General features: G+C 41.2%; 1 protein-coding gene across 1 annotated transcript; it reads left to right on the top strand.

Annotated features, from left to right (window-relative positions):
• Positions 1-3672: 3672 nt before the first annotated feature.
• LOC117264693 (alanine aminotransferase 2-like) lies at positions 3673-22042 on the top strand. Its single transcript, XM_033638863.2, has 12 exons — positions 3673-3826; positions 3902-4090; positions 15918-16007; positions 16158-16266; positions 16456-16589; positions 18555-18798; positions 18907-18986; positions 19346-19482; positions 19663-19837; positions 20782-20937; positions 21029-21141; positions 21342-22042. The coding sequence occupies exons 2-12, from the start codon at positions 3944-3946 to the stop codon at positions 21430-21432; spliced, it is 1476 nt and encodes a 491-aa protein (XP_033494754.1). The 5' UTR covers positions 3673-3826; positions 3902-3943; the 3' UTR covers positions 21433-22042.
• Positions 22043-22089: the final 47 nt, after the last annotated feature.

Here is a 22089-nt window from a genome sequence, read left to right on the forward strand (position 1 = left end):
AACATGACCGAGTTTATGGTGATAGATAAAAAAAAAAACTAACACACCCTGAGAAGAGTGTTCTGCGACCAGAGGAACCCAGTGGTTTCACTTTTGATTTTACACTTAAGATTTGACTGAATTAATTTTACCTACAGTCATTTTCTGTTTTCTGGTATTTGGGGGATCAAATTTACTGTGTAGTTTGTGCTTTCTATGATTGTATTCCTCCAGAGGTATAACCCTCTCCTCCCCTGACCAGTATGGTTTTCTTGTCTTCTTTTCTTCTGCCATTTTTTCATTATCTAACCATCAGGCAACTTTGTGAAATAATAACAGGCATCACACATGTGAGTCCAAACAAACAAACCATCTCCATGGAAACTTTTACTGCCTCACCTTAATCTCTTTAAGTGAGTTAAAATTTTTCCTTAACTAAGAAAACCTTTTAAGTGATTCTGTGAAACAGTTAAAGTCCCTCAGCTGAGGAGAAATTAAGCCTTAATTGTCACACTTAAGAAGAAAACTTGAGGTGTATTGTGCAACTGGTCCCTGATATTTACTGTACTCAAGTATCAAAAGTAATTTATTATATTAAAGGTAATTAAGAATTGAAGGCAAAAGTACAGGTAAATGCTGTTAATAAAAAAGCAAGCAGTCAGAATTTAATATTTTTTCTTTTGTTATTTATTTAAAACCATATATAGTATAGTATATATAGTTCAACCTTTTCTTTTTAAATTGTGCATTTATATAGCTGTTAACTGTGAGCACAAATGTTAAACTCTGTTACTGTTAAACGCAACTACACACACATGTTGAGTTGAGTGGTGCACATATACACCACCTTAAAAATAGAGCCCACATTATACTTGAACAAGCTCTTCTTCACAATTTTTTTTTTTTACTTCCCTTCCACTTCCTCATTCATTTGTCCGTCCTTCCCCCCTTCCCTATAGTATTTATAGTAATGAAGATGCATAGGGGAAATATGGTGAAATATTTTAGTTATTTATCCATTTGTCAGCTTCTACTTATTGCAGTTGAGCTAGTTTGGAATATTGCTATGTCAGTATGAAATTTCTTTTGTATGACTATTTGTCCCATATGGGCAATGTATGTATGCTGTTTTTGTGATGATGGAGTGATGCTGTTTGTTCGTGTATTGGTTGTGTTGCATGTTATCACCACCTGCAGACACTGAGCTCCACTTCTAAATGCAAAAAAGTGAAAAAAGAAAAGAAAATGATGAAAAATCAGCATTAAAAATGAGGAAAAAGGAGAAAACAAGGAAGAAAAAACAAGAGAAAAATGTCTACATCAGAGATGGTGGTGGTTGGGTTGATAAAAAGTTTAAAGCAGGGGTGTCAAACATATGGCCCGGGGGCCAGAACCAGCCCGCCAGAAGGTCCAATCAGGCCCACTGGATGACTTTGCACACCTGATAGTGATGCACTTGAGAAGGCTAAGGGCCGTTTCATAGTTGACGCAAAGGCACGCAGATGCGAGATGCATTGGCCGCCATGATGCGTGCTTGCGTGTCAAAATGTGTTGTCCATTTTTTGATACGCGATGCAGGGATGTGTGTAATACCATGCGTTGCCAACGGGGGTGATAATGCAAGGGACGTACTTGAAATTAACCACTTTTTGTTATTCACAGAAGAAGAAGGTATGAAATATGGCGGGCGAGGAGGAAAAATTTTGAGAACTCATATGGGCACACCCCCAATTATATAACAGTGCTAGTGCCCTGCACTCTAATAAAATAGCAGTACTAGCTAGCCAGAATGTACCGGTGACACTGCTACTCCCTATTGCGCGAGCAATGTATTGCATTTCAAGTGTCGCCCGCCTCGCTTGCGTCCAATGTGTTGACTATGAAAGGAAGTGAGTTGCTCGCGTCGCTTGCTAGCATTGCTTGCTCGCATTGCGTGCGTCGACTATGAAACAGCCCTAAGAGGTGTCAGGAGCAAGTTAAACAGTGAGTAGCTTTCTAAATGTATGCAGCCTCAGAAGTTTCTCCACCCTGACCAGACTACAGTTCTCTGAAAAAGCAACACGTACTTACTGTGGTCATACATTAAAGATATTAAACATTGTGCAAAATATTGTCAATCAGCAGCTTCAGTACAAAAGAATCTGTATTAGATTTTGGTGGATCCCTTTTGCTAAGACACGAAGGCTGAAACGATTCCTTGAGTAACTCCAATAATTCGATAACTAAAAAGCCTCGAGGCAAATATCCAGTACAAATACACAAAGCGGTGTGTTTTGCATGGATGGTTGTTTCTGTTGCACAACACCCTATGTTACTTTAGCTGTTGTTAGCCTACGCAGCTGTAACATAGATGTGAAGTGCGGATTGCAAAACTATGGAGGAGGGACAAAAAGGAGGGAGAGACACGCCAAAGCCAAAGACATGGCAAATGTCAACGGTGTGGGATCATTGCAAGTTGAAACGAAAAGTTAAAGTTCAGTGTGTGTTGTAAAACGGAGTTAGCATACCACAACAACACGCCCTCAGTGCTACAGAATCTAAGTAGAAAACATTCAGTGTTTGCCAAGGTAATGCCAACGTTGCGTTTAATTGCACTTAACCTTAATCAGTGATTGCTAGCTAAGATTCATAAGGCATGTAAAGAACGTACGTGTATCATGGCTTTATAATGGCTGATTAATAACAGAAATCAATGGGCTGGCTAACGTTACCTGGCGATGTATCATGTGTATTACCCAAGTTTTGCTATAGAAAGTAGCAACACATGGAAAATAAAATGCTGTAGTCAGTTTGTTTAAGCCTAGCCTTGTTTAGTCTTCATCCATGTTATGTTAGTTACACACACATTAACACACACGCACCCCTTACTCACTCATTCACACATGCAGACACACACACAGTAGAAAATGGAGCCTTAATTCCCCAATCATGTACAGCAGGTATATAAATTTGGATTGCAGGCAGTAGGGTCAGCAGGTGTAAGGCACCCCTCGACCATAGTGAATGAGTGTAACCTGGCCATCAAACTTAAAGGAACTTAAAGTATGATAATTATGAACTCTTAAGTCGCAGCTTTGTGTTCAACTGAGCAAGAACAAATGTGTTGCTCATTTCTCTCATTTCAGAGACTTTTATTATTTTCTCTTTAACATATTACTATTTCCGTTAAATAAAGCTAAAGTAATTTAATGAAAACATGCAGTATTTCTTATCCAATTACTCGATTAATTGCCAGAATAATGGATTAATAAAAGAATAAGACACTGCCAAAACTTTTGATTTGTAAATGGTTTGTAAGGCAGGGAACAACAAAACCTGCTTCCTCAGTAGCTTCCACTTTAGTTTGGTGTGAATGGAGTGGAAATGTGTAGAAAAAAACACCTGTAATGACTGAATGCGGAGAAATAGGGAGACATATTGTCGAAACTGCGCTTAATCTTCTGAGGACATCACAGGCTGTTTGTCATCTGTCTTGTGCATTTTTAAAATGTACTTTTTTAAACTAAGAACAGAAATATTTGGAGGTGTTTGTTATTTAAAAGATACTATTTAATGGTTTTACCTAAACTAAAATGAGTAATGAAATGAAAGGCACCTGTCCCACTGGTGAGTCCGTGAAGGGCCCACGCGGTTACGTTTTTCCTACAGCACTTAAAGGCATCTTCTGGCACTCTGAGGCCAAAGGCGAAATCAGTGAAGTAATCCAGCCAATCACGAGCCGGGGCGCGAGAAGGCGTGGCGGCCGGGTGGGAATATGAACACCGAGGAGCTCAACTGTCAGTCCGAGCCCAGAGGCGCCAGTGGGAGAGTGGACACACGAGCCAGACCGACTCCTACTCAACATCTGGTAACGCTTTTCCTTCTTGCGTACAGTCACAGCTGCTTCTTCTTCATATTTCTAAACCTTCCTTTATGTTTTCAGATACCCGGGTCAGTGTGACGGAGTGCGCGTGACATACCAAACATGTCCCAGCAGGCAGTGAACGGGGTCCCGTGCAGGGGCAAGGTGCTGACTTTGGACAACATGAACCCCAATGTGAAGAACGTCGAGTACGCGGTCCGGGGTGCCATAGTCCTGCGGGCGATGCAGTTAGAGAAGGAGCTCAAAGAGGTATTAAAAAAGAAAGTGTGGAGCTGGAGTTGGGTTTGATAATGCACGAGACGAAGAACACTTTGTAGTGCTGGTGTGGCTTTCATTAGGGAGTTGGGACACGTATAGCAGTGTGAAACAAGTCTGGCAACGCGAGAGTAGGAGTTAAGAGAAGTTATGTACAGCAGTTTTTCAAATGAAATCCCATATTACTGCTCATACTGAAAGGTGGCCCTTTAATGTCAACTTTCACATCCCATTTTGCCGGTAAAAGCTACTATATAGTTAATCCATAACTGACTGAAATGAAAGTGTGTGTGTGTGTGTGTGTGTGTGTGTGTGTGAGACATAGGATGAATGCATGATCTGCAAAGCTGCTGAGCCACATCAACAGCTGGAGTTTGACCTCAGCCAACAGCTTCAAAACACCGTTTGCATTTTTCTTCTTCAGTTTAAAACATTGCAGCTCTGACACTATTAAAAGCACCTCTCAGTAGATTTCGGCACACTCCTGCTGCTGTGGAGAGTGAGCATAAAAAGTTGTTTCCTCGCTCTGTTTCCTGGAGATATGATAAAAAGGTAAAAAGGGAGGAAAGAGAAGTAGGTAGCCCTTATCGAAAAGATGCTTGCCCCGGACGATTTTTGCTGACTGGCTCGGAGAGAGGAGGCAGGACGCAGACTGGAGGTCTGCTTTTAAAAGCTCGACAGTAGTGGTGGGCCTGGTGTATGTTATGTTATGTTGTGGGCAGCGCTGCTCAACTCACATTACATTCTACTGTGGTAATATTGATCCATCATGCTTCTCTCAGGAAGTCTTTAAAAGGCTGTAATGCAACTCTCTCCGCAGTTATGACCTCTTCGCAGGTCACGTAATGGCCCTGGATAGAGGGCATCCTGAGCAGGTTTGAGTTCATTTCACTCCGCTCCCAGCCCTGAGGTGGCCTGAGAAGATGTGTATCTTGTGCAAGGTTTATTATGTAAGATGAGTGGGTACATTCTCCGTCCCCTTTTGTCTCCCTGGGTTCGCCCACCTCCCTCCTCCCCACTGGGGAGAGAGTTCATTGGACGACGCTGCAGCTGTGAGGCCCAGCAGCGTCACTGGGCTTTCTCTGCAAGGAGGTCCATAACAAGCAGCCCCAGTTCTGCTGAAAGCGCCTGAGTTCTTGGTAGTCTGCTTGATTTTTCTGCGCTCGTAAAAGGAAAACCACAAAAGAACCCACTGCTCAATGTTTGCTAGGAATATTTCGGATCATTTGCTCCAAAATGTTTACCTATTAATTTAGCATCTTTACGTTAGACAGGTTGAACCCAAAGTTCAAAGGAGCGAGTCTAACTTTACACACATGCATCACTTTGGACAAAGCTGCTTTATACAAGTGCAGGACGGTGTGACCCAAAATATGTGTCACAGCACTTTTTAAGGAACTGGCAGTTTTGTGGTATATTAACTTTTTTGCATGAATGGGCCTTTATATGGGATTATAGATGTTTATTCTACAGTCAGGAGTACACAAAATACTCCCCTTTGCTTTTGCCTGATTGGCGGCAGGGCTCACTGCAAAACAAATGCGTGTGAAAACTATCTGAAATGTGAAATCCAGGAGTTTTCTGAGGGGTCAGCGAGGGTTTGTATTACTGCGGTTGCTCAGTGATCTGCGGGTGTGCTTCCTGTCAGATCTGAGTCTGGAACACTTTTACTGATGGCTCAGCAGATTTTATGCAAGTGTGTGCGTATGTGTTTGTGCATGCGTACACGGGTGTGGTGATGACCCTTATAAATCCTTAGCCAGACATCTGGTATGACAGTGCCTGCGCTGCAGTAAGCTTTTTCAGGCGTGGATCTAAGCTGCTGGCAAGTCTGCAGTGTCAGTGACAATGAAGTGGTGACAATGGAGCAAAAGATCAGAGAAAAAACTGAGGTTTCATTGGGTCATGAATTTATTAAAGGAGCAGTGTGTAGGCTTTAGTGGCATCTAGTGGTGGGAATTGCAGATTGCAACCAGCTGAAACTTCTCCTGTGTTTGCAAAGCATGAGCTCCCAGTTGGATTGCTTTGGTGATCATTGTTCAGGGGTTTTTACAGGGCGCTGAAGTATCCTCAGAGGTCTCTTCCTCTCCAAAACGAACTGATCCAGTGATTTAAACCAGTAAAAAACACTGAATAAAGCAGTTCCATGGTACAAATCAGTGTTTCTCTGATGCTGTTTGGCAGACAGGCCGCCAGCTCAGCACCTGCTATGTGCTCACCTTTTTCTCTGATAACTTAAGATCCAGTGGCCATATTCAGAAAGCCTCTGAGAGGAAAGTGTTGCTTCAAGTGACACAATTCCAAGAAAATTCTTAAAGTTAAGACAAGTTCCTCGTGAAGATAAGTTAATCACAAAGCATCTTCGACCTTAAAAGAGCTCCTAAGGTGAAAAACTGTTAGGAGTAGAGAGGAGGACTTTAAAAGGGCTTAAGAGTTTCTTAAGCAGAGGAAATGGTGGAAACACAAAGAGGTCGGAGAAATATTCTCCAAACGCTGGATGACAGTGAGTAAATGAAATGCTACAGATTAGATCATGCAGGAAAAATATTTGTGGTCGATCTCATTAGGGGTACGCACCCAACGACGCAATGCTGTAACACCAGAAATAAAACGATCACAGATCCAAAGATATTTGGAAAACTGGAAAAAAGCAACTGTGCAGCAGTGATGAGTTGAGTCTGTCTCAACCTTCCATCAGCAGAGTTATCACACTAACAATGACAACACTTTCACAGTCAGCAGTTCATTTCATTTCCACTGGGTGTCCACACCTTGCAGGCTCACAAAAGGGTGTGTCTGTGACAACCAGTCACACCTGTTAAAAGAATGCGTAAAAGTATTTGCGTAAAAGAATAAAAAACATCACCGTTGGCTACATTTCACAAGCTCAAAAGTCAAGAAAAAATACCCTTAAACCTGTTTTCCTTATGACACAGAACAATACAACTGCACACCTTCTGAGTTCAAGTTTCTCTCTTCACCGAACTAAGACTAGCTTAATTGCCTTAACTCATCAAAATACACACTTCACTCAAACTCAACTAACAAAATAAACTCACCAATACCATCTTAGTTAGTTTTGTTTGTCATTAACTTAGTTCGTCTACTGTTCCAACAATCATTAACTCTGGTTTGGTCAAGATTAATTGACTTAGATTTGTAAATAAGTGGTCTCTCTCTGCCTTTGCTGGCCGGCTTTTTATTAGTCCTGTAATGTTATACCCACCACTTGTAGTTGCCGTCATTCTCAGCTCAAGGAAAGTTGCAATAGAACTAGCGCTGGCTCCCAGCGGCAGTGATGTGATTGGATCCAAATCCGTGTACTTACGTACTTACTTGACCAACGGCTGATTGGCTTTGCCTTACACCCGCCTACACCAAAATTGCTGTTTCCCGAATTGTTGTCCGTTGTACAACAGAAAAGGAAGTGTTCAGTGCATCGCAAGAAGAGATTAAAATTGATATGATTTCATTTGATTCAGCTATATTGCAGAGCTGCAACGTCTCTGTTACATGTAACACACGTGCCGTACCTATAGCAACGCTGTCACGTGGTCTGGATATCCCCACCCATTTCTATTACAAAACGAAAGACGAATGTCCCCAGACTCCCATTTCGAAGTAAGGGAGGCTGGTCACGCGAGACTACAGCATGTCCATATCAGTTTAATGTGAATAGGAGCGTCTGTATTTTTGACAGTATTGAAAGTTAGACCTTTGGGTTTCGTAAATACCTTGATACTGCTCAAGCCTGGGCTCTTCCTCTCAGAAACAGAAGGACCCTGTTAAGTTTTAAGTTTTGGTGTTTGGATCCCAAAAATGCAGAGACAGAGGCAAGGACAGTTCTTGGGGTGTTTATTGAAAGAATAATGTCTCCAAGAAAAAGGGCAAGAGGCTGTGGAGGTGGTGGCTGAGGGCTGACAGGTTGCAGGTGAGGTGGCAAATTGACCAGGAGATCCACAGAGGCTGAACACCAGAAAAACAGTAGCACTGGAGACTGCAGGCAAGGCACACTGGAAAACTATACACAGGAAAACAACTCAGGTCAATCCATACTTTATAACAAAAACTCAAAGAAGCTCAAGTAAGTCACAAGAAGCTCTGGTGAACAAGGGAATCATCAGGGACTCATAGTTACCGACTGCAACGGGATAATTTGGCACAGGAGTGGTGTCTTGACCAGGCTTTTATGGCAGGAGTAATTATTGATGAGCACCAGGTAGGCCTCGTAGTGAAGGCCCTGCTCAGCCAGCCACACCCTCAGCTGCCCACACACTGCCAGGGAGAAAAAACAGAAAGGAGGGGAAAAAGAAAACACAGAATAACCCCAAACACCAAAACAAACATCACCACGACAGACCCGGTGATGTAAAGTAGTAAAAAATCAAAGATCAAAGTAAACTGTCAAGGTTACTTTGATCTCTGATGGCATCTCCGTAAAACTTGTATTGCGTTAGATACATCACATGAGCAAACCGGCAGTGGTTATTTCATTACATGCATCAGATAGAGCTTGAATCAGTAGAGTTCCTGTTATTCTAGCATGACTGAACACTGTCAAGGATGACAGTTAGAGATTATATCACAAGGCTAAGTGATACACGAATTCAGGCCGGGCTCTATTCAGCCTGTTGACCCTGAGGGTTTCTTGGCCTGGCTCGCTAGTCCAGTCTGTGTAATCAGTGCCTGGTGCTGAGTGAGCAGGAGAACGCAGCGCTGACTGGCTCCTGTCTTTCTCGGAGAACAGCAGCCTCTTTGTTGCTCCACAACAAGGCAGGGACGAGGACGAGGACTAAAGAGGAAACGGGCGTATCTGACTTAACGCTAACCCAAAGATCCTCACAGGGCTTGCTTTTGCGTCATGCAAGAACGTGGAAATGATAATATTGACTCTAGTTCTTTTTGTGCCCTTGGATGCCTTTGGCCTGGTATTAGATCATGTTGAATCATGACACGGATCATGTGAACAGCATGTTACAGAGTAGGTATAAGCCTTAATGTATGATTGTGTTTAAGGGAGAGCAGTTCTTTCTGTGACTCTGTAACGGTTTAACTGGATGAAATGATGAGGCATCAGTTTGATAACCACCGTGACATGTTGGGACTCATCTTTCCTCACCCACATGAGGCAGGTTTAAACAAAGAAATTACATCTTATTCAGCTGCTGGCAAATGACAGATGACAAAACAAGTTCCCAGGGTTTGATGAAAGTGAAGGGAATCTGCACAATCTAGAACAAATATTATGCCCTTATGTGAGGCAGGATGCATGCAAGTGTCTCTGGCACTGCTTAAAAATATTCTCTGCAGTATCTATAACTTTTGGCCAGGCAATATCTATTGGGGTTAGAATCCAGATATCATCTTTAATTTAATCTTTATTTGGATATGGTAACAACCTAAGGGCTGCATTACAGTTAAATGATGTGATTTTCTGAACTTACCAGACTGGTGTAGCTGTTATAATATTTGCCCTAATACATTTATTCACTACACTGTACAAACAAAAGGCTTGATTTAGATGGCATTACACTTCTCCTGTGCTGTAAAGCAAGAGAAGCAGCTGGCTAAAGGTAGAGCTGTGTAAAAAGTCACGCTTCTTTGAGTAGAGTTTTATATTGTGCCATGCAATCGTGTTTAAATTCACAATAAATCAGATATGAATCACTTGGGACATTTTCAGTTTTCAGGATGTCTGCAAGTCCTTAAAAATCTAAATATGTCTTAAATTTAATTATATAAATATTAGGCCTAAAAATTCATTAAATAGGTAAATTCCAATTGTATTTATTTAATTTAGCTGGTGTACTATAAGTTCTCATCAGCCATTTATACTGCAATAGTCTAAATCGGGTGTTGACTGATTGGGTGTGAGCCTTAGTACATATAGGTAGCCAGTCCTCTAATGATATATCTGTACCTAGATCTTCCTTCCATGCTTCTCGTTTCTGATAATTCATCCATATTTTAATTTATTTTTGTCAAATTAGTCAAGCTTTCCTTTGTGAGAGTCCACATTTCTGATGTTATAAGTCTTTAAATCTACCACTAAACTGAACCTGATACTGTCTTTTTACTTGATACCAACTCCATCGTCTAGAAATTACATTTGTATGTTACTAAACTGCTTTCTGAATTGCATTTGTGGCAATGTAATCGCTGCCTGGATTATGTTCAGAGATGTTTCTTTCAGGTAACAAAGCGCAACATTCATGTACCACGTAGACTTCGCAAGGAAGTAGTTGGGGAGAATAGCGTGCGTACGAACAAGACCTCGACAAGAGAACTGCGGATTCAGGTCCTTAGGCAACAAAAGCACTTTGGTTAACGTCAGATAAAGATCGTGATTTTGGTTACATTTGAATAAAAAACATACTCACACTCAGTACATTTACACGGACAGTTTAATTCCACTTTCATTCGGAATGAAAGGCCATTCCGATTAAAAGTGGTCATGTAAACGGTAATTCCGATTGAAAATTAAATCCGATTAAAGGGGGTGGTTTATTTCGTTTGTCATTCCGAATGAAAGAATTTTGTGTGCATGTAAACACTCATTCCTCTTTAAGTTCATTCCGGTCTTTCTGCACATGCTTGTTTCCTTGCCCTTCTGGCGCGATGACGTATATAGCGCGCATAGCAACAGGCTGAGATAGAGCAGTTGGACTTGTTGCACTCACCGATTTCAATACACCAAAGCACGGTCTTCTATCTCCCTTCTTCGACCTTCTACCTCTCTTCTCCTCCTCAACAGACGAAGCATTAGCAGAACAAGGTTGTTGTCGTACTGCTGCTTCAAGAATATAAGCAAAACACGCCCGAAAAAGGCACTAAGAACGGCGTCGTCAAGCATCTTGTTATCCAGAGCGAGGACTACAGTGTTTTCTTCCGGTAAACGTAAACACGTAACATCCACCCATCCCCTATCCAATCAGAAACCTTTCCTGCCCCAAACCTTGCGCAGACCCAAATAAAGGCAATTAAACTGATCTCCCGTGTAAACCCTCATTCGGAATGAATATTTCCCATGTAAACTACCTGGAAAAACTTTAATTCTGACTGATTTCATTCAGATTTATTTCATTCTGAATGAGAAGCCATCATGTAACCGTACCAATCGACTCCTGTCTCAGGTTTATGCAATAAAAGCACTTTGTTAGTATGTTTAGTTCAGGGAAAGATCATAAATGGTACGGTACAGTTCTGTTCTATACGCTTTTTTTCCGTTTCCACTGTGAAAAGTTGTGGAGGGTACCAATGGAACCGTTCTGTACCGTCCCCATTTTTGTTCCCCCCTCTGTTGGGGTACCTAGCACACAGATCTGGTACGAAAAGGTGGAGCTGTGTACACTGCAGTCTGTTGATTGGTCAGTAGAGGACGGCTGGTTGTGGCTGGTTTTGAGGCTCATGTAACCACTGTTCATACCGTGGAGAGTTTTATTACAGTAACTATAAAATGAAAGGATGTTTTGCTGCCTCTTGCAGCAGCTGGGGTCTTAACTCACTTAATTGAACTTAATTCACTGGGCCGACTGCCGTTGACTTTGAAGGTGGAACGTTAACTTGTAAACCCACTATTTTTAAATATCCCATGGAGAGAGACTCCCACCCACATTTAAGGGTACTGTTTGCGGTGGAAACCCTAGGGTCTAGGTACCATGTCTGAAGGGTTACTTTTGGTTCCAAAGGTACCATACCGAAAGTGTTGGGTGGAAACAGGGCTTAAGTGAATGATTTGCTGATACGTTCAGTATCAACATTTTTGCGATTTTTCCAGGTACATTAATTCCTCATTTTGTTAATAGAAAACATAATTCGCTCAGCATGATGTTTACCTCAAAATGTATTTGCTGTTTCAAAATAGTTGTATATAAATGTGATTTCTAGGAGACAGAGATGTTTATACATGCACTTACCTGTTGGCAAAATGTAGATTAACCTAACTCTAATAACCATATTCCTACATCAAACCTACCTTGTCTGCACACATAACACACTTTTACACTTACCTGTAATGCTTGAATAAGAACAAGATGATTTGTCCAAAAAATCAGTCTTAAACTTGGTTAAAATTTATCTTGAAAAACTCTGATACCTGTAGACACCCTGGTTTTGTGTGATATTGTGTTACACATCAGTATGCAGTAAAATATGACAAGTATTTAAATGGTATGATTTTGAATGCACAAACCATAAAGTTAAAACTCATGATTATCACCATATCTGTTCAACCCTCTTTGCTCAGCCCTGGTATGAGGATAACAGGAGACATCTATTGTCACATCTCATCTGATAAACAGCAACAGATACAGCATGTTGTCACCAGCAAACAGACGCACAGGCACCAAACCAGAGTTTGCAGGTCCAATTAGGTCAAAGAGATGAAGATGAAGGACTTTCTGATTCATTGAAGATGAATAGTGAGTTTGACAGAAGGAGCAAATGGGTTGGATGATGAGAGAAATGTAGTGGAAAAGACTCAAGCTTGTCATGTGATTAAATTAAGCCAACAATTCTTGTTTAAGTCCGTAACCAGAAACAGAAGGGGTTTGTGTCTCTGTGAGTCCCAGCAGCAACGTCGTCTCTGCACAGGCCAGCGCTTCCTGCTCCGAAAGCCAAACCAGACTCTGTGCCAGGGTCTTTGCGAAACAAAAGGGTTCTCCTGAGAGAAGATGCATGTGTGAGATGAATAAAAGTCTGTCTGATGTGATCTACGTGCCGAGCCATGGGTTTGGTTTCTGAAAGACTGTATTTTACCACAACAGAAGTCCTGTGAGGGACAATTTGAAGCTGTACAAATGTAGAATGTTCCTTATCCTGATAACCTTTAAGATTAGAAACACGGGTGTTGGAAGAATGTCTCAGGCATGCAGCCAATGTCAATAAATCAAATTTTTTATGCTGAGGTTAGTAATGTCTGCCGACTGTGCAGAAAATGCATACGTGTAGAATTTTCTCTCTGTTTTACTCAGAGGTCACAACTGAAGTCACAATGTTATAACCTGTTAATTTTAATAATAAATGTTTTATATAAAGAAGGCAGAAGAAGAGACAGAAAGACAGACGTGAGGGGGGGAAAAGAAACCAAACTCAAATACACATTCAGACAAATAAAGGCCTGTCTCATTAGAGGCCCGGTCTGGTTGCCAAGCAGTGCATTTTTTTAATAGAAGTTATTTGGATATATATAACAGGTTGTTGGCTTTGATCGAATATACAAGTATAAATGTTTAGAATTTTGTCAATATGGAGATGCTACATATTGTTAGCTCGGTTAGACAATTTACACTCCACAATTTAATCATTCAGTTAATTTTACCAAAATTAAAGCACGAGCACCAAAAAAGACACAAATTCATCAAGATTTATCAAAATGGTTTTTCATAAATCTCAATCCAAGTCGTGAGTATTGTTTTAAAAGGATAATGTGGTGCTGTGTCGGTATGCTGGGTGCCACAAAACAAGTATTTCTCGGAGCTAGATCAAATGAATGATTCATAATTGATAGGCCTAATTTTTATTCTAGTAATATTTTTACTTAGCCTGGAAATCCAGACTCAAATCTAGAAAGATTTTGAGTCTGGCCCTCACCGATGCACCCTTCCTACCCAAGGGGCGGCACTAACTGAGGCATTCCAAATGCCGCCGCATGCAATTGGATAGCACGATGGCCAATCAGAGCAAAAAACAAGGTGACGTATTCATTGCACTAAGCCCCATTGGTTTGCTGACCAGTGGGGCTAACTGATATATTATGCTTTTGCCGTATCCCGTCGGCAAAACAGCAAAAACGTCCTTCCTGGAAACGAAGGCTTCTAGGGCAGTCTTCTGTTCCTCTCTCAAGGAAAAAGATAAGTGTAGTTGGCTTAGCGTTTCTTCCAAAGCTAAAGCTGCCATCTTGGCTGTTTGCTTTTTTACTCCTACGGCGCAGCGCTGTCCTCATCATGTTACGTCCGCCCAGAGCCCACCTCTGTCAGATAGACTGATCTGATTGGTCCGATTTGCGATTCAAAGTGCTCTGCTCGTTGGGGCCAGATCCCCGTGCAGTGCAAATTTGAATTTGCTAGGGCCAGGTTAATTCGTACTGGCTTAACCCTTGTGTTCCCCTTCAAAAAAGTTACATCCATGACCCTTCAAGTGGACAAAAATGTCCATTTTCTAGAAACTTTTGTAGTGTCCAACAAAAAGTCACAGGGGGGTGATTTTTTGCATGGGGGGTAATTTTGGGTTAAATTTTAAAATTCCAACTTTCAGCATGAAAATCCATTATTTGAACCTGTAATGCATTTTTATCCTATCAATACCCCTTCAAGTGGACAAAAATGTCCACCTGTCATTTAGCCATTTGTTATTGTTGCTGGGATAAAAATGCATTACAGGGTCAAATAATGGATTTTCATGCTGAAAGTTGGGATTTTGAAATTTCACCCAGAATGACACTCCCATGCAAAAAATCACCCCCCTGTGACCTTTTAATTTGTCTGTGAGGGAGTTTTGAATTTTGGAAATGGACAAAAATGTCCAGGGGTAACACAAGTTAAAGAAACAAATTCATTGTATTTCCTCATCTTTGCTGAGCAATTGTTTTGTGCGAAAGGGATTAATCTTGCCCCATATAGACGCCTGTCCCAAATATAAGCCTGTCGAGTTAAGTAAGTTTTCGCAACAGCGTTTGCACTGCAGTGTGTTTCAAGAATTAAACGTAAGATGCTACTTTTGCCAAAAAGAAAGTTGGGAGGGGGGGCTTAGTGGTAGAGCAGGCGCCCCATGTACAAGGCTGTTGCCGCAGCGGCCCGGGTTCGAATCCAGCCTGTGGCCCTTTGCTGCATGTCATCCCCCCTCTCTCTCTCCCCCCTTCACGCTTACCTGTCCTGTCCATTAAAGGCAAAATGGCCCAAAAAATATCTTAAAAAAAAAAAAGACACGACAAGCCCCAGAAACCAGGCGTCTCTGTCATATAAAGGCAGAATGTCGAGTTGTAACAGACCAGCTTGATGTTTGTAGAAGTCTGTGTGGTTACACTGCCGCAGCCTGGTGTTGTTTTCAGGTGAATTTTCCTTTTAGGAAAAAGTAGCGTAGTGCAAACACTGTTGTGTAACATTAATTACTATACTATGTGACCATGTGCATAGAATTATGGCTGTCATACTCCATCTGTCTTTGGGTGCAGGTTTGTGGTGATGTGTGACGCTCTGAACCAACCAGACAATTCCTGAGATAAAGCTTTCAGTTTGCAGAGCGGTTGTTATCATGTGTAACTGCCATTGGCACAGGTGTTTCAGAGCTTTGAGACCAGTGATGTAACTGGCTGAGACACCCGCTGATCTTTATTCACCTTCACCAAGCCCTTTGCATGTTGCGCTGCTGCAGGAGGTGTGCATGGAGACTCAGAAATATTTCTTGGGAGGATGCAACGCACTTTCTAAATAAAACAGAATAGAGTGATTTGTAAATTCTTTTTATCCAATATTCAGTTAAATACAGTGCAAAGACAAGATATTTAATGTTTAAAATGAACTATTTTTAGTTACATTTTACACAGCGTCCCAACTTTTTTGGAATTGGAGTTGTATATTTACCCCTCCTCCATGTCCCCGTAGGAGCTTTTCAGTGTCTTGACTTACGTGTCTCCTTCCCAGTTACACCTTATAACATGTTCACACACATCCTGTTTGTTGAGGAGCTGTCGCTTCATGTAAGACGTAACAGAAAGTCACCAGGCTCTCACTTTTTTCCCCCCTCTCTCAACTACCTTCCATTCTTGTTCCTTAACGTACGCTCAGAGGTTTACCTGCATACCTCTCTGTCTTTATCTTTCCAGGGAGTCAAGAAACCTTTCACAGAAGTCATCAAGGCTAACATAGGCGACGCCCACGCCATGGGGCAGAAACCAATCACATTTCTCAGACAGGTAGGAGAGCTGTCTACTGCCTCAAGTCTTTTGATTGCTTTTGAGTAATTATATGGTAGCATTCACTGCTGCATGTGAAACTGGACTTACTACATTCATGCTGAATGTGCGAGGGCACCTCATGTGTGTATTTTTGGTTTCCTCTCTCAGGTCTTGGCTCTGTGTTCTTACCCCGAACTCCTGGAAGACAACAAGTTTCCAGAGGACGCCAAGCAAAGAGCACAGCGTATTCTGGACGCCTGTGGAGGCCACAGTATAGGTCAGACAACACCCCCCTCACTCCACCAACCACATTTACATCCCCTCATCCAACACACACGTCACTAGCATCCACCTTCATTTGTCTACTCATTAATAATTTATCCGGACAGTGTGTGCACTATTCAAACAGAGCATCAACTGATCAATGTTGTGTGTTTGAATCAAAGTCCATGTTCATGTGTTCAAGGGGCCTACAGTGCCAGCCAGGGCATTGAATGCATCCGTCGGGATGTGGCGCGCTACATAGAGAAGAGAGACGGTGGAATCCCCTCCAACCCTGACAACATCTACCTCTCCACTGGAGCCAGTGATGCCATCGTGGTATGGGTTTCACTTTTTATTGTCTCTGAAGGCCAGGTCCAAGAGTTGATATATTATCTTAAATTGCTGGCACAGGTGACATACTTTTGCTAGAATTGAAGCCTGAATCTGTTATTTATTCAGCTTCTGTTAATTATACACTCATGTACCTTTGTCACCGCAACTTTCTCCAGATTTATGCAACTTGATCTGGCTACTGAATGACCTCAAGATAGACTCAGCCACTGCAATATGAGATCTCTGCTGCTCCCTGCAGCGTTAAACTGCTTTTGGCCCTCAGTGTGGGTGTGTTTGTTTATTCTGCTGTTGTAAAGTACATCAAGTTATCTCTAGCAGCTTTTTCAGTCTTTATTGTGGAACCGTGTAGTGCCAAATCACCAGAACTGATTGGATATGCATCTTTTTTTTATTATTAAATACTGATACTGAAAGGAACATCCTGCCAGTTTATGTACTGCATGTTCTTCCCAATAATGCTTTCTACTACATTGTTTCTGGGGGTCTGAGGACCCCTAGTCTTCTATGGTGTAATTGCATGGGGTCCGTGAAATGATAAAATATATCATATTAAAGGTCTTATTTTATTACTTGCATCCTGTGTATACTAAAAAGGCATTCACTTCATTAATATAAATAGCCATAGTTGCTATGAAAATGTTTTATGTAATATTTTATGAATTGTTTTTGTGTGACGTTGCAAAAAATCTTAAAATAACTGGCACAATTTTTAGTAATTTACTGAATGCCTGCCTAACATCTCGCAAATCAGGATAGTAGAAACAACAACATTCTGTTGTGTGCCGCTATCTTAACGACATGATATGGCGCAGGGTGGATGAGATCGCTGGTGACAACCATGGATGGATTACTGAACAGGTCTACGGGGCGCAGGCCCAGGGGCCCAAATTGGCAGGGTCTTCACCTGCAAAACGTACTCACCAAGAGGAGAATCAAAATGACTGCAAAGAGACATAAAATGACCAATAAAAGATTCATAAAGACCAAAAAAGACACAAAATGGCCGCAGAGATACAAAATGACCAAAAAATGACCACATATGTCACAAAATGACAAAAAAAGACACATAATGACCAAAAGACACAAAGTGACCAATTAAAGATACAAAATGACCAAAAAAAGAATACAGAATGGCCGCAGAGATACAAAATAACCCAAAAAAAAAGACACGGAATGACTGCAAAGAGACATGAAATGACCAAAAGACACAAAGTGACCAATTAAAGATATAAAATGACCAAAGAAAAGGACACAAAATGGCTGCAAAGATACAAAATGACCAAAAAAAGGACACAAAATGACCAATTAAAGATAAGAAATGACCAATTAAAGATACAAAATGACCAAAAAAAGACACAAAATGGCCGCAGAGATACAAAATTACCAAAAAATGACCACATAAGTCACAAAATGACCAAAAAAAAAGACACATAATGACCAGAAAAGACACCAAAAAATAGACACAAAATGGTGGCAGAGATACAAAATGACCAAAGAAAGACACGTAGTGACCACAAAAGTAACAAAATGACCACAAAGAGATAGGAAATGACCACAAAAATATACAAAGTGACCAAAAATAAGATGCAAAACGACTAAAAAAAGACACAAAATGACCACAAAGGGATACAAAATGACCAAAAAAAGACAAACTGACAAAAAAAGACACTGAATGACCAGAAAAGACACGAAATGACCAAAAACAGACACACAAAATCACCACAAAGAGACAGAGAACATCAAAAAATGCAGAAAGACTACAAAGATGAAAGATGAAAATGACAAAAAAAAAACCTTTTATACTACAGTTAGAGCATTGCAGGATGTCCAGTACCCAAAACAGGTTGAGAACCAGTGCTCTATTACTCCCACCTTAACTTTTCTCTTTTCTCTCTCCTTCTCCTTTCTTTCCTCCTCCTTTTTCCTCCCTCCACCTCCTAATCCCAGACCATGCTGAAGTTACTGGTGTGTGGCGAGGGTCGTGATCGCACAGGGGTGATGATCTCCATCCCCCAGTACCCTCTGTACTCAGCCACCCTGGCAGACTTGGCTGCTGTGCAGATCAGCTACTACCTGGACGAGGATAAGTGTTGGAGTCTGGACGTGGCAGAGCTCAGGAGAGCCGTCAATGCAGCCAGGCAGCACTGCAACCCCCGCGTCCTCTGCATCATCAACCCCGGAAACCCCACTGGTATGTCTGGAGATCGTAGTTTCTGTGTGTTAAATGAAACATAATTTTCTCAGTGTGTATGTGCACGCCCGACTTACATAATGGATCTCTGGTTGTCCTGTGTGATAGGTCAGGTCCAGAGCAGACAGTGCATTGAAGATGTGATCCGATTTGCTAAAGAGGAGCATCTCTTCCTCATGGCGGATGAAGTAATGCACCCATGTCATATCCTCAATTCAAATGTTTTTCACTCTCAGTTTTGTCTTTCACAAAGAGTGATACTAGTGATGTCAAAGCAGGTGTTCATCCAGAATTATAAGAAGCTTCAAAGTTTCAAACGACACACAGAGCAGCACAATTAACTTTCTGCTATTTCAGTTTATTTATGACTAAAAACAGTAACATACTCACTTAAATCATGACATGTACAGAAGCTCAGTATTTTGCTATCAACACATTTGCTCTTCACTGACCCTACTTCAGTCGACTCTCTTAAGATATACTGCATGTTTCAGTTATTCTATTTTATATTCTAATGGGTTTTTAATGAGCTGTTTTTCCACTTCAGGTCTACCAGGATAATGTGTACGCAGAGGGCTGTAAGTTTCACTCCTTTAAGAAGGTTCTGTTTGAAATGGGACCAGAATACTCCGGTACGGTGGAGTTGGCCTCCTTCCACTCCACGTCCAAATGCTACATGGGAGAGTGAGTCGCTTAACACGCACAGACTGGACTTGACTGGACTGTACATATTTACATCAGGCTGTCTTGTATACTTTTACATAAACGACCCTAGGAGTTGTCACCTTGCTGACGTGTCCATTACCTGTGCTAAGAATACACGTTGTGTTTGACTTGCTCCCTTCCTTTATTTGTTTTTGTCAGGTGTGGATTCCGTGGAGGCTACATGGAGGTGATCAACATGGACCCTGAGGTGAAGGCCCAGCTTACCAAACTGGTGTCGGTGCGTCTGTGCCCCCCTGTACCCGGACAGGCTCTCATGGACCTGGTGGTCAACCCCCCGCAGCCGGATGAGCCCTCCTACAACACTTTTATGAAGGTCTGACAAACACATCAGCTAGCACTCACATCCTGGTAATGCTCTGAGTGTATGCAAACACAGAATGCACTTCTGCAAACACTTAAACAACACACCATATATTCCGGTATGCACACAAAGCCTGTATTGAGTGTGCTGAAGTTGCTGAGCTTCTCACACAGCACTGAATAATTAATAATCAGCTTTTGAATCCTCTGACATTCTGAGAAGAGGTTTTAAGCTTAGTAAAGAGGATCAAATATATGACAGAGTCCATGGGGTTTTAAAAAAGGATAAAGGTTGATAAATCAACCAACATACTATACTATGACTTCTTTCCATGATTTTGGACGACATACTATACTATGACTTTTTTTCATGATTTTAGACGACATACTATACTATGACTTTTTTTCATGATTTTTGGACAACATACTATACTGTGACTTTTTTTCATGATTTTTGGACAACATACTATAGTATGACTTTTTTTTCATTATTTTGGACGACATACTATACTATGACTTTTTTTCACGATTTTGGACAACATACTATAGTATGACTTTTTTTTTCATTATTTTGGACGACATGCTATATAGTATGACTTTTTTCATTATTTTGGCCGACATGCTATAGTATGACTTTTTTTTTCATTATTTTGGACGACATGCTATACTATGACTTTTTTTTCATTATTTTGGACGACATACTATAGTATGACACTTCTTATGACATACTACACTATAACATTAAAAACATTCTTGGCATACTTTATTATGACATTTTTTATATTTTTATGACATACTAAACTACCACATTGTTATAACATTTTTTGACAGACTGGATTTTTTGTTTTTTTTTGTTTTACCTTTTAAAAGACATATTATACTAAAAGTATAGATCGAATAGACATTTTAGAAATATCGAGGATATACAATGATCCCTTAATCTTGTTTCCTCTCCAGGAGCGGACAGCAGTGTTATCAGCTTTAGCAGAGAAGGCCAGGCTTACAGAGCAGACCTTCAACACTGTACCTGGTATCATCTGTAACCCTGTGCAGGGGGCCATGTACACCTTTCCCCGCATCACTCTACCGCAGAAGGCCATTGATAAGGCAAAGGTCTGCTCTGCACATACACCTTATATCACTTATCAGCCTGATTTACCTGGTCTGTGTGAACGTGTTGAAATGTGTATATGTACGCCCACAGGAGGAAGGCCTGGTCCCAGACATGTACTACTGTATGAGGCTGCTGGAGGAGGAGGGTATCTGCCTGGTGCCAGGAAGTGGATTTGGCCAGAGAGAGGGAACCTTTCACTTCAGGTTAGTACGGTAAAACAATCCCTGCACAAACATGGGTATTTTAGTGATTCAAACCAGTTGATATCCCGACACTTGGCAGCTCTCATTTAAATAAGATAGACTGATTAACAGCACTACAGTTATGAGGAAAAATATGTATTTTTGATTTTGGGGTGTATAGTCCCTTTAACCCACATCCTGCTTCCTCTTGTTGTGTCCAGGATGACCATCTTGCCTCCGACTGAGAAGCTGAAGATCGTGCTGCAGAGGATCCATGACTACCACCTGCGGTTCACAAAAGAATTTTCATAACAATCATCTCGAGAACCAACTCATTCAGTGCCAGTATCTTCAAGTGCCTAAGGGTGAAGCAGTCTTGATGTCACCTCCTGCCCCACCCATCTCTCATCTGAAGGCTGTATTCACTCTAGATCAGATTTTTATGGATATTTTCACTGTTTTGCATCACTGAGGAACATTGAAAGCATTTGTTTAGACAGCTAGTGAAAGTTAGATGTCCTGCTCGTGTATGTACAACATGTGATGATGTAATGATTTTCAGCGAATGATGCACTTTCCCAAGGTATTACCCGGCCAGGTTTGTAATGTTCAAAAAGATGTTACAGTTCTGATTGTATGTTATTGAAAGAGAATAAGATAATTCAGATGATCTTGTCACAGTTGCTGCTACAGGTGCATATCTCTCTTGCCAAGACTTTAACAGCCAAATTAGGTGGAAGTATCAATGTAATAACATGTTAGGTAGGTGATTAACTTGACTAGCCGTAGAGGATGCACCATGTTGAGAATTTGAGTATTGTCAGGGCGATCCAAATGTTTCAAGGCCTGTCTCAGAATGTAGCCATTTCTATCACTAATATTTAAAATTGTTCTTAAATTTAATTAAACACTTGAATTTCTAGACCACTTGTCTGAAATGTGTGCAATAAACATTTTCCAGCTTGTACT

This window comes from Epinephelus lanceolatus, chromosome 20 (genome assembly GCF_041903045.1).
Source record: "Epinephelus lanceolatus isolate andai-2023 chromosome 20, ASM4190304v1, whole genome shotgun sequence".
Lineage (NCBI taxonomy): Eukaryota > Metazoa > Chordata > Actinopteri > Perciformes > Serranidae > Epinephelus > Epinephelus lanceolatus.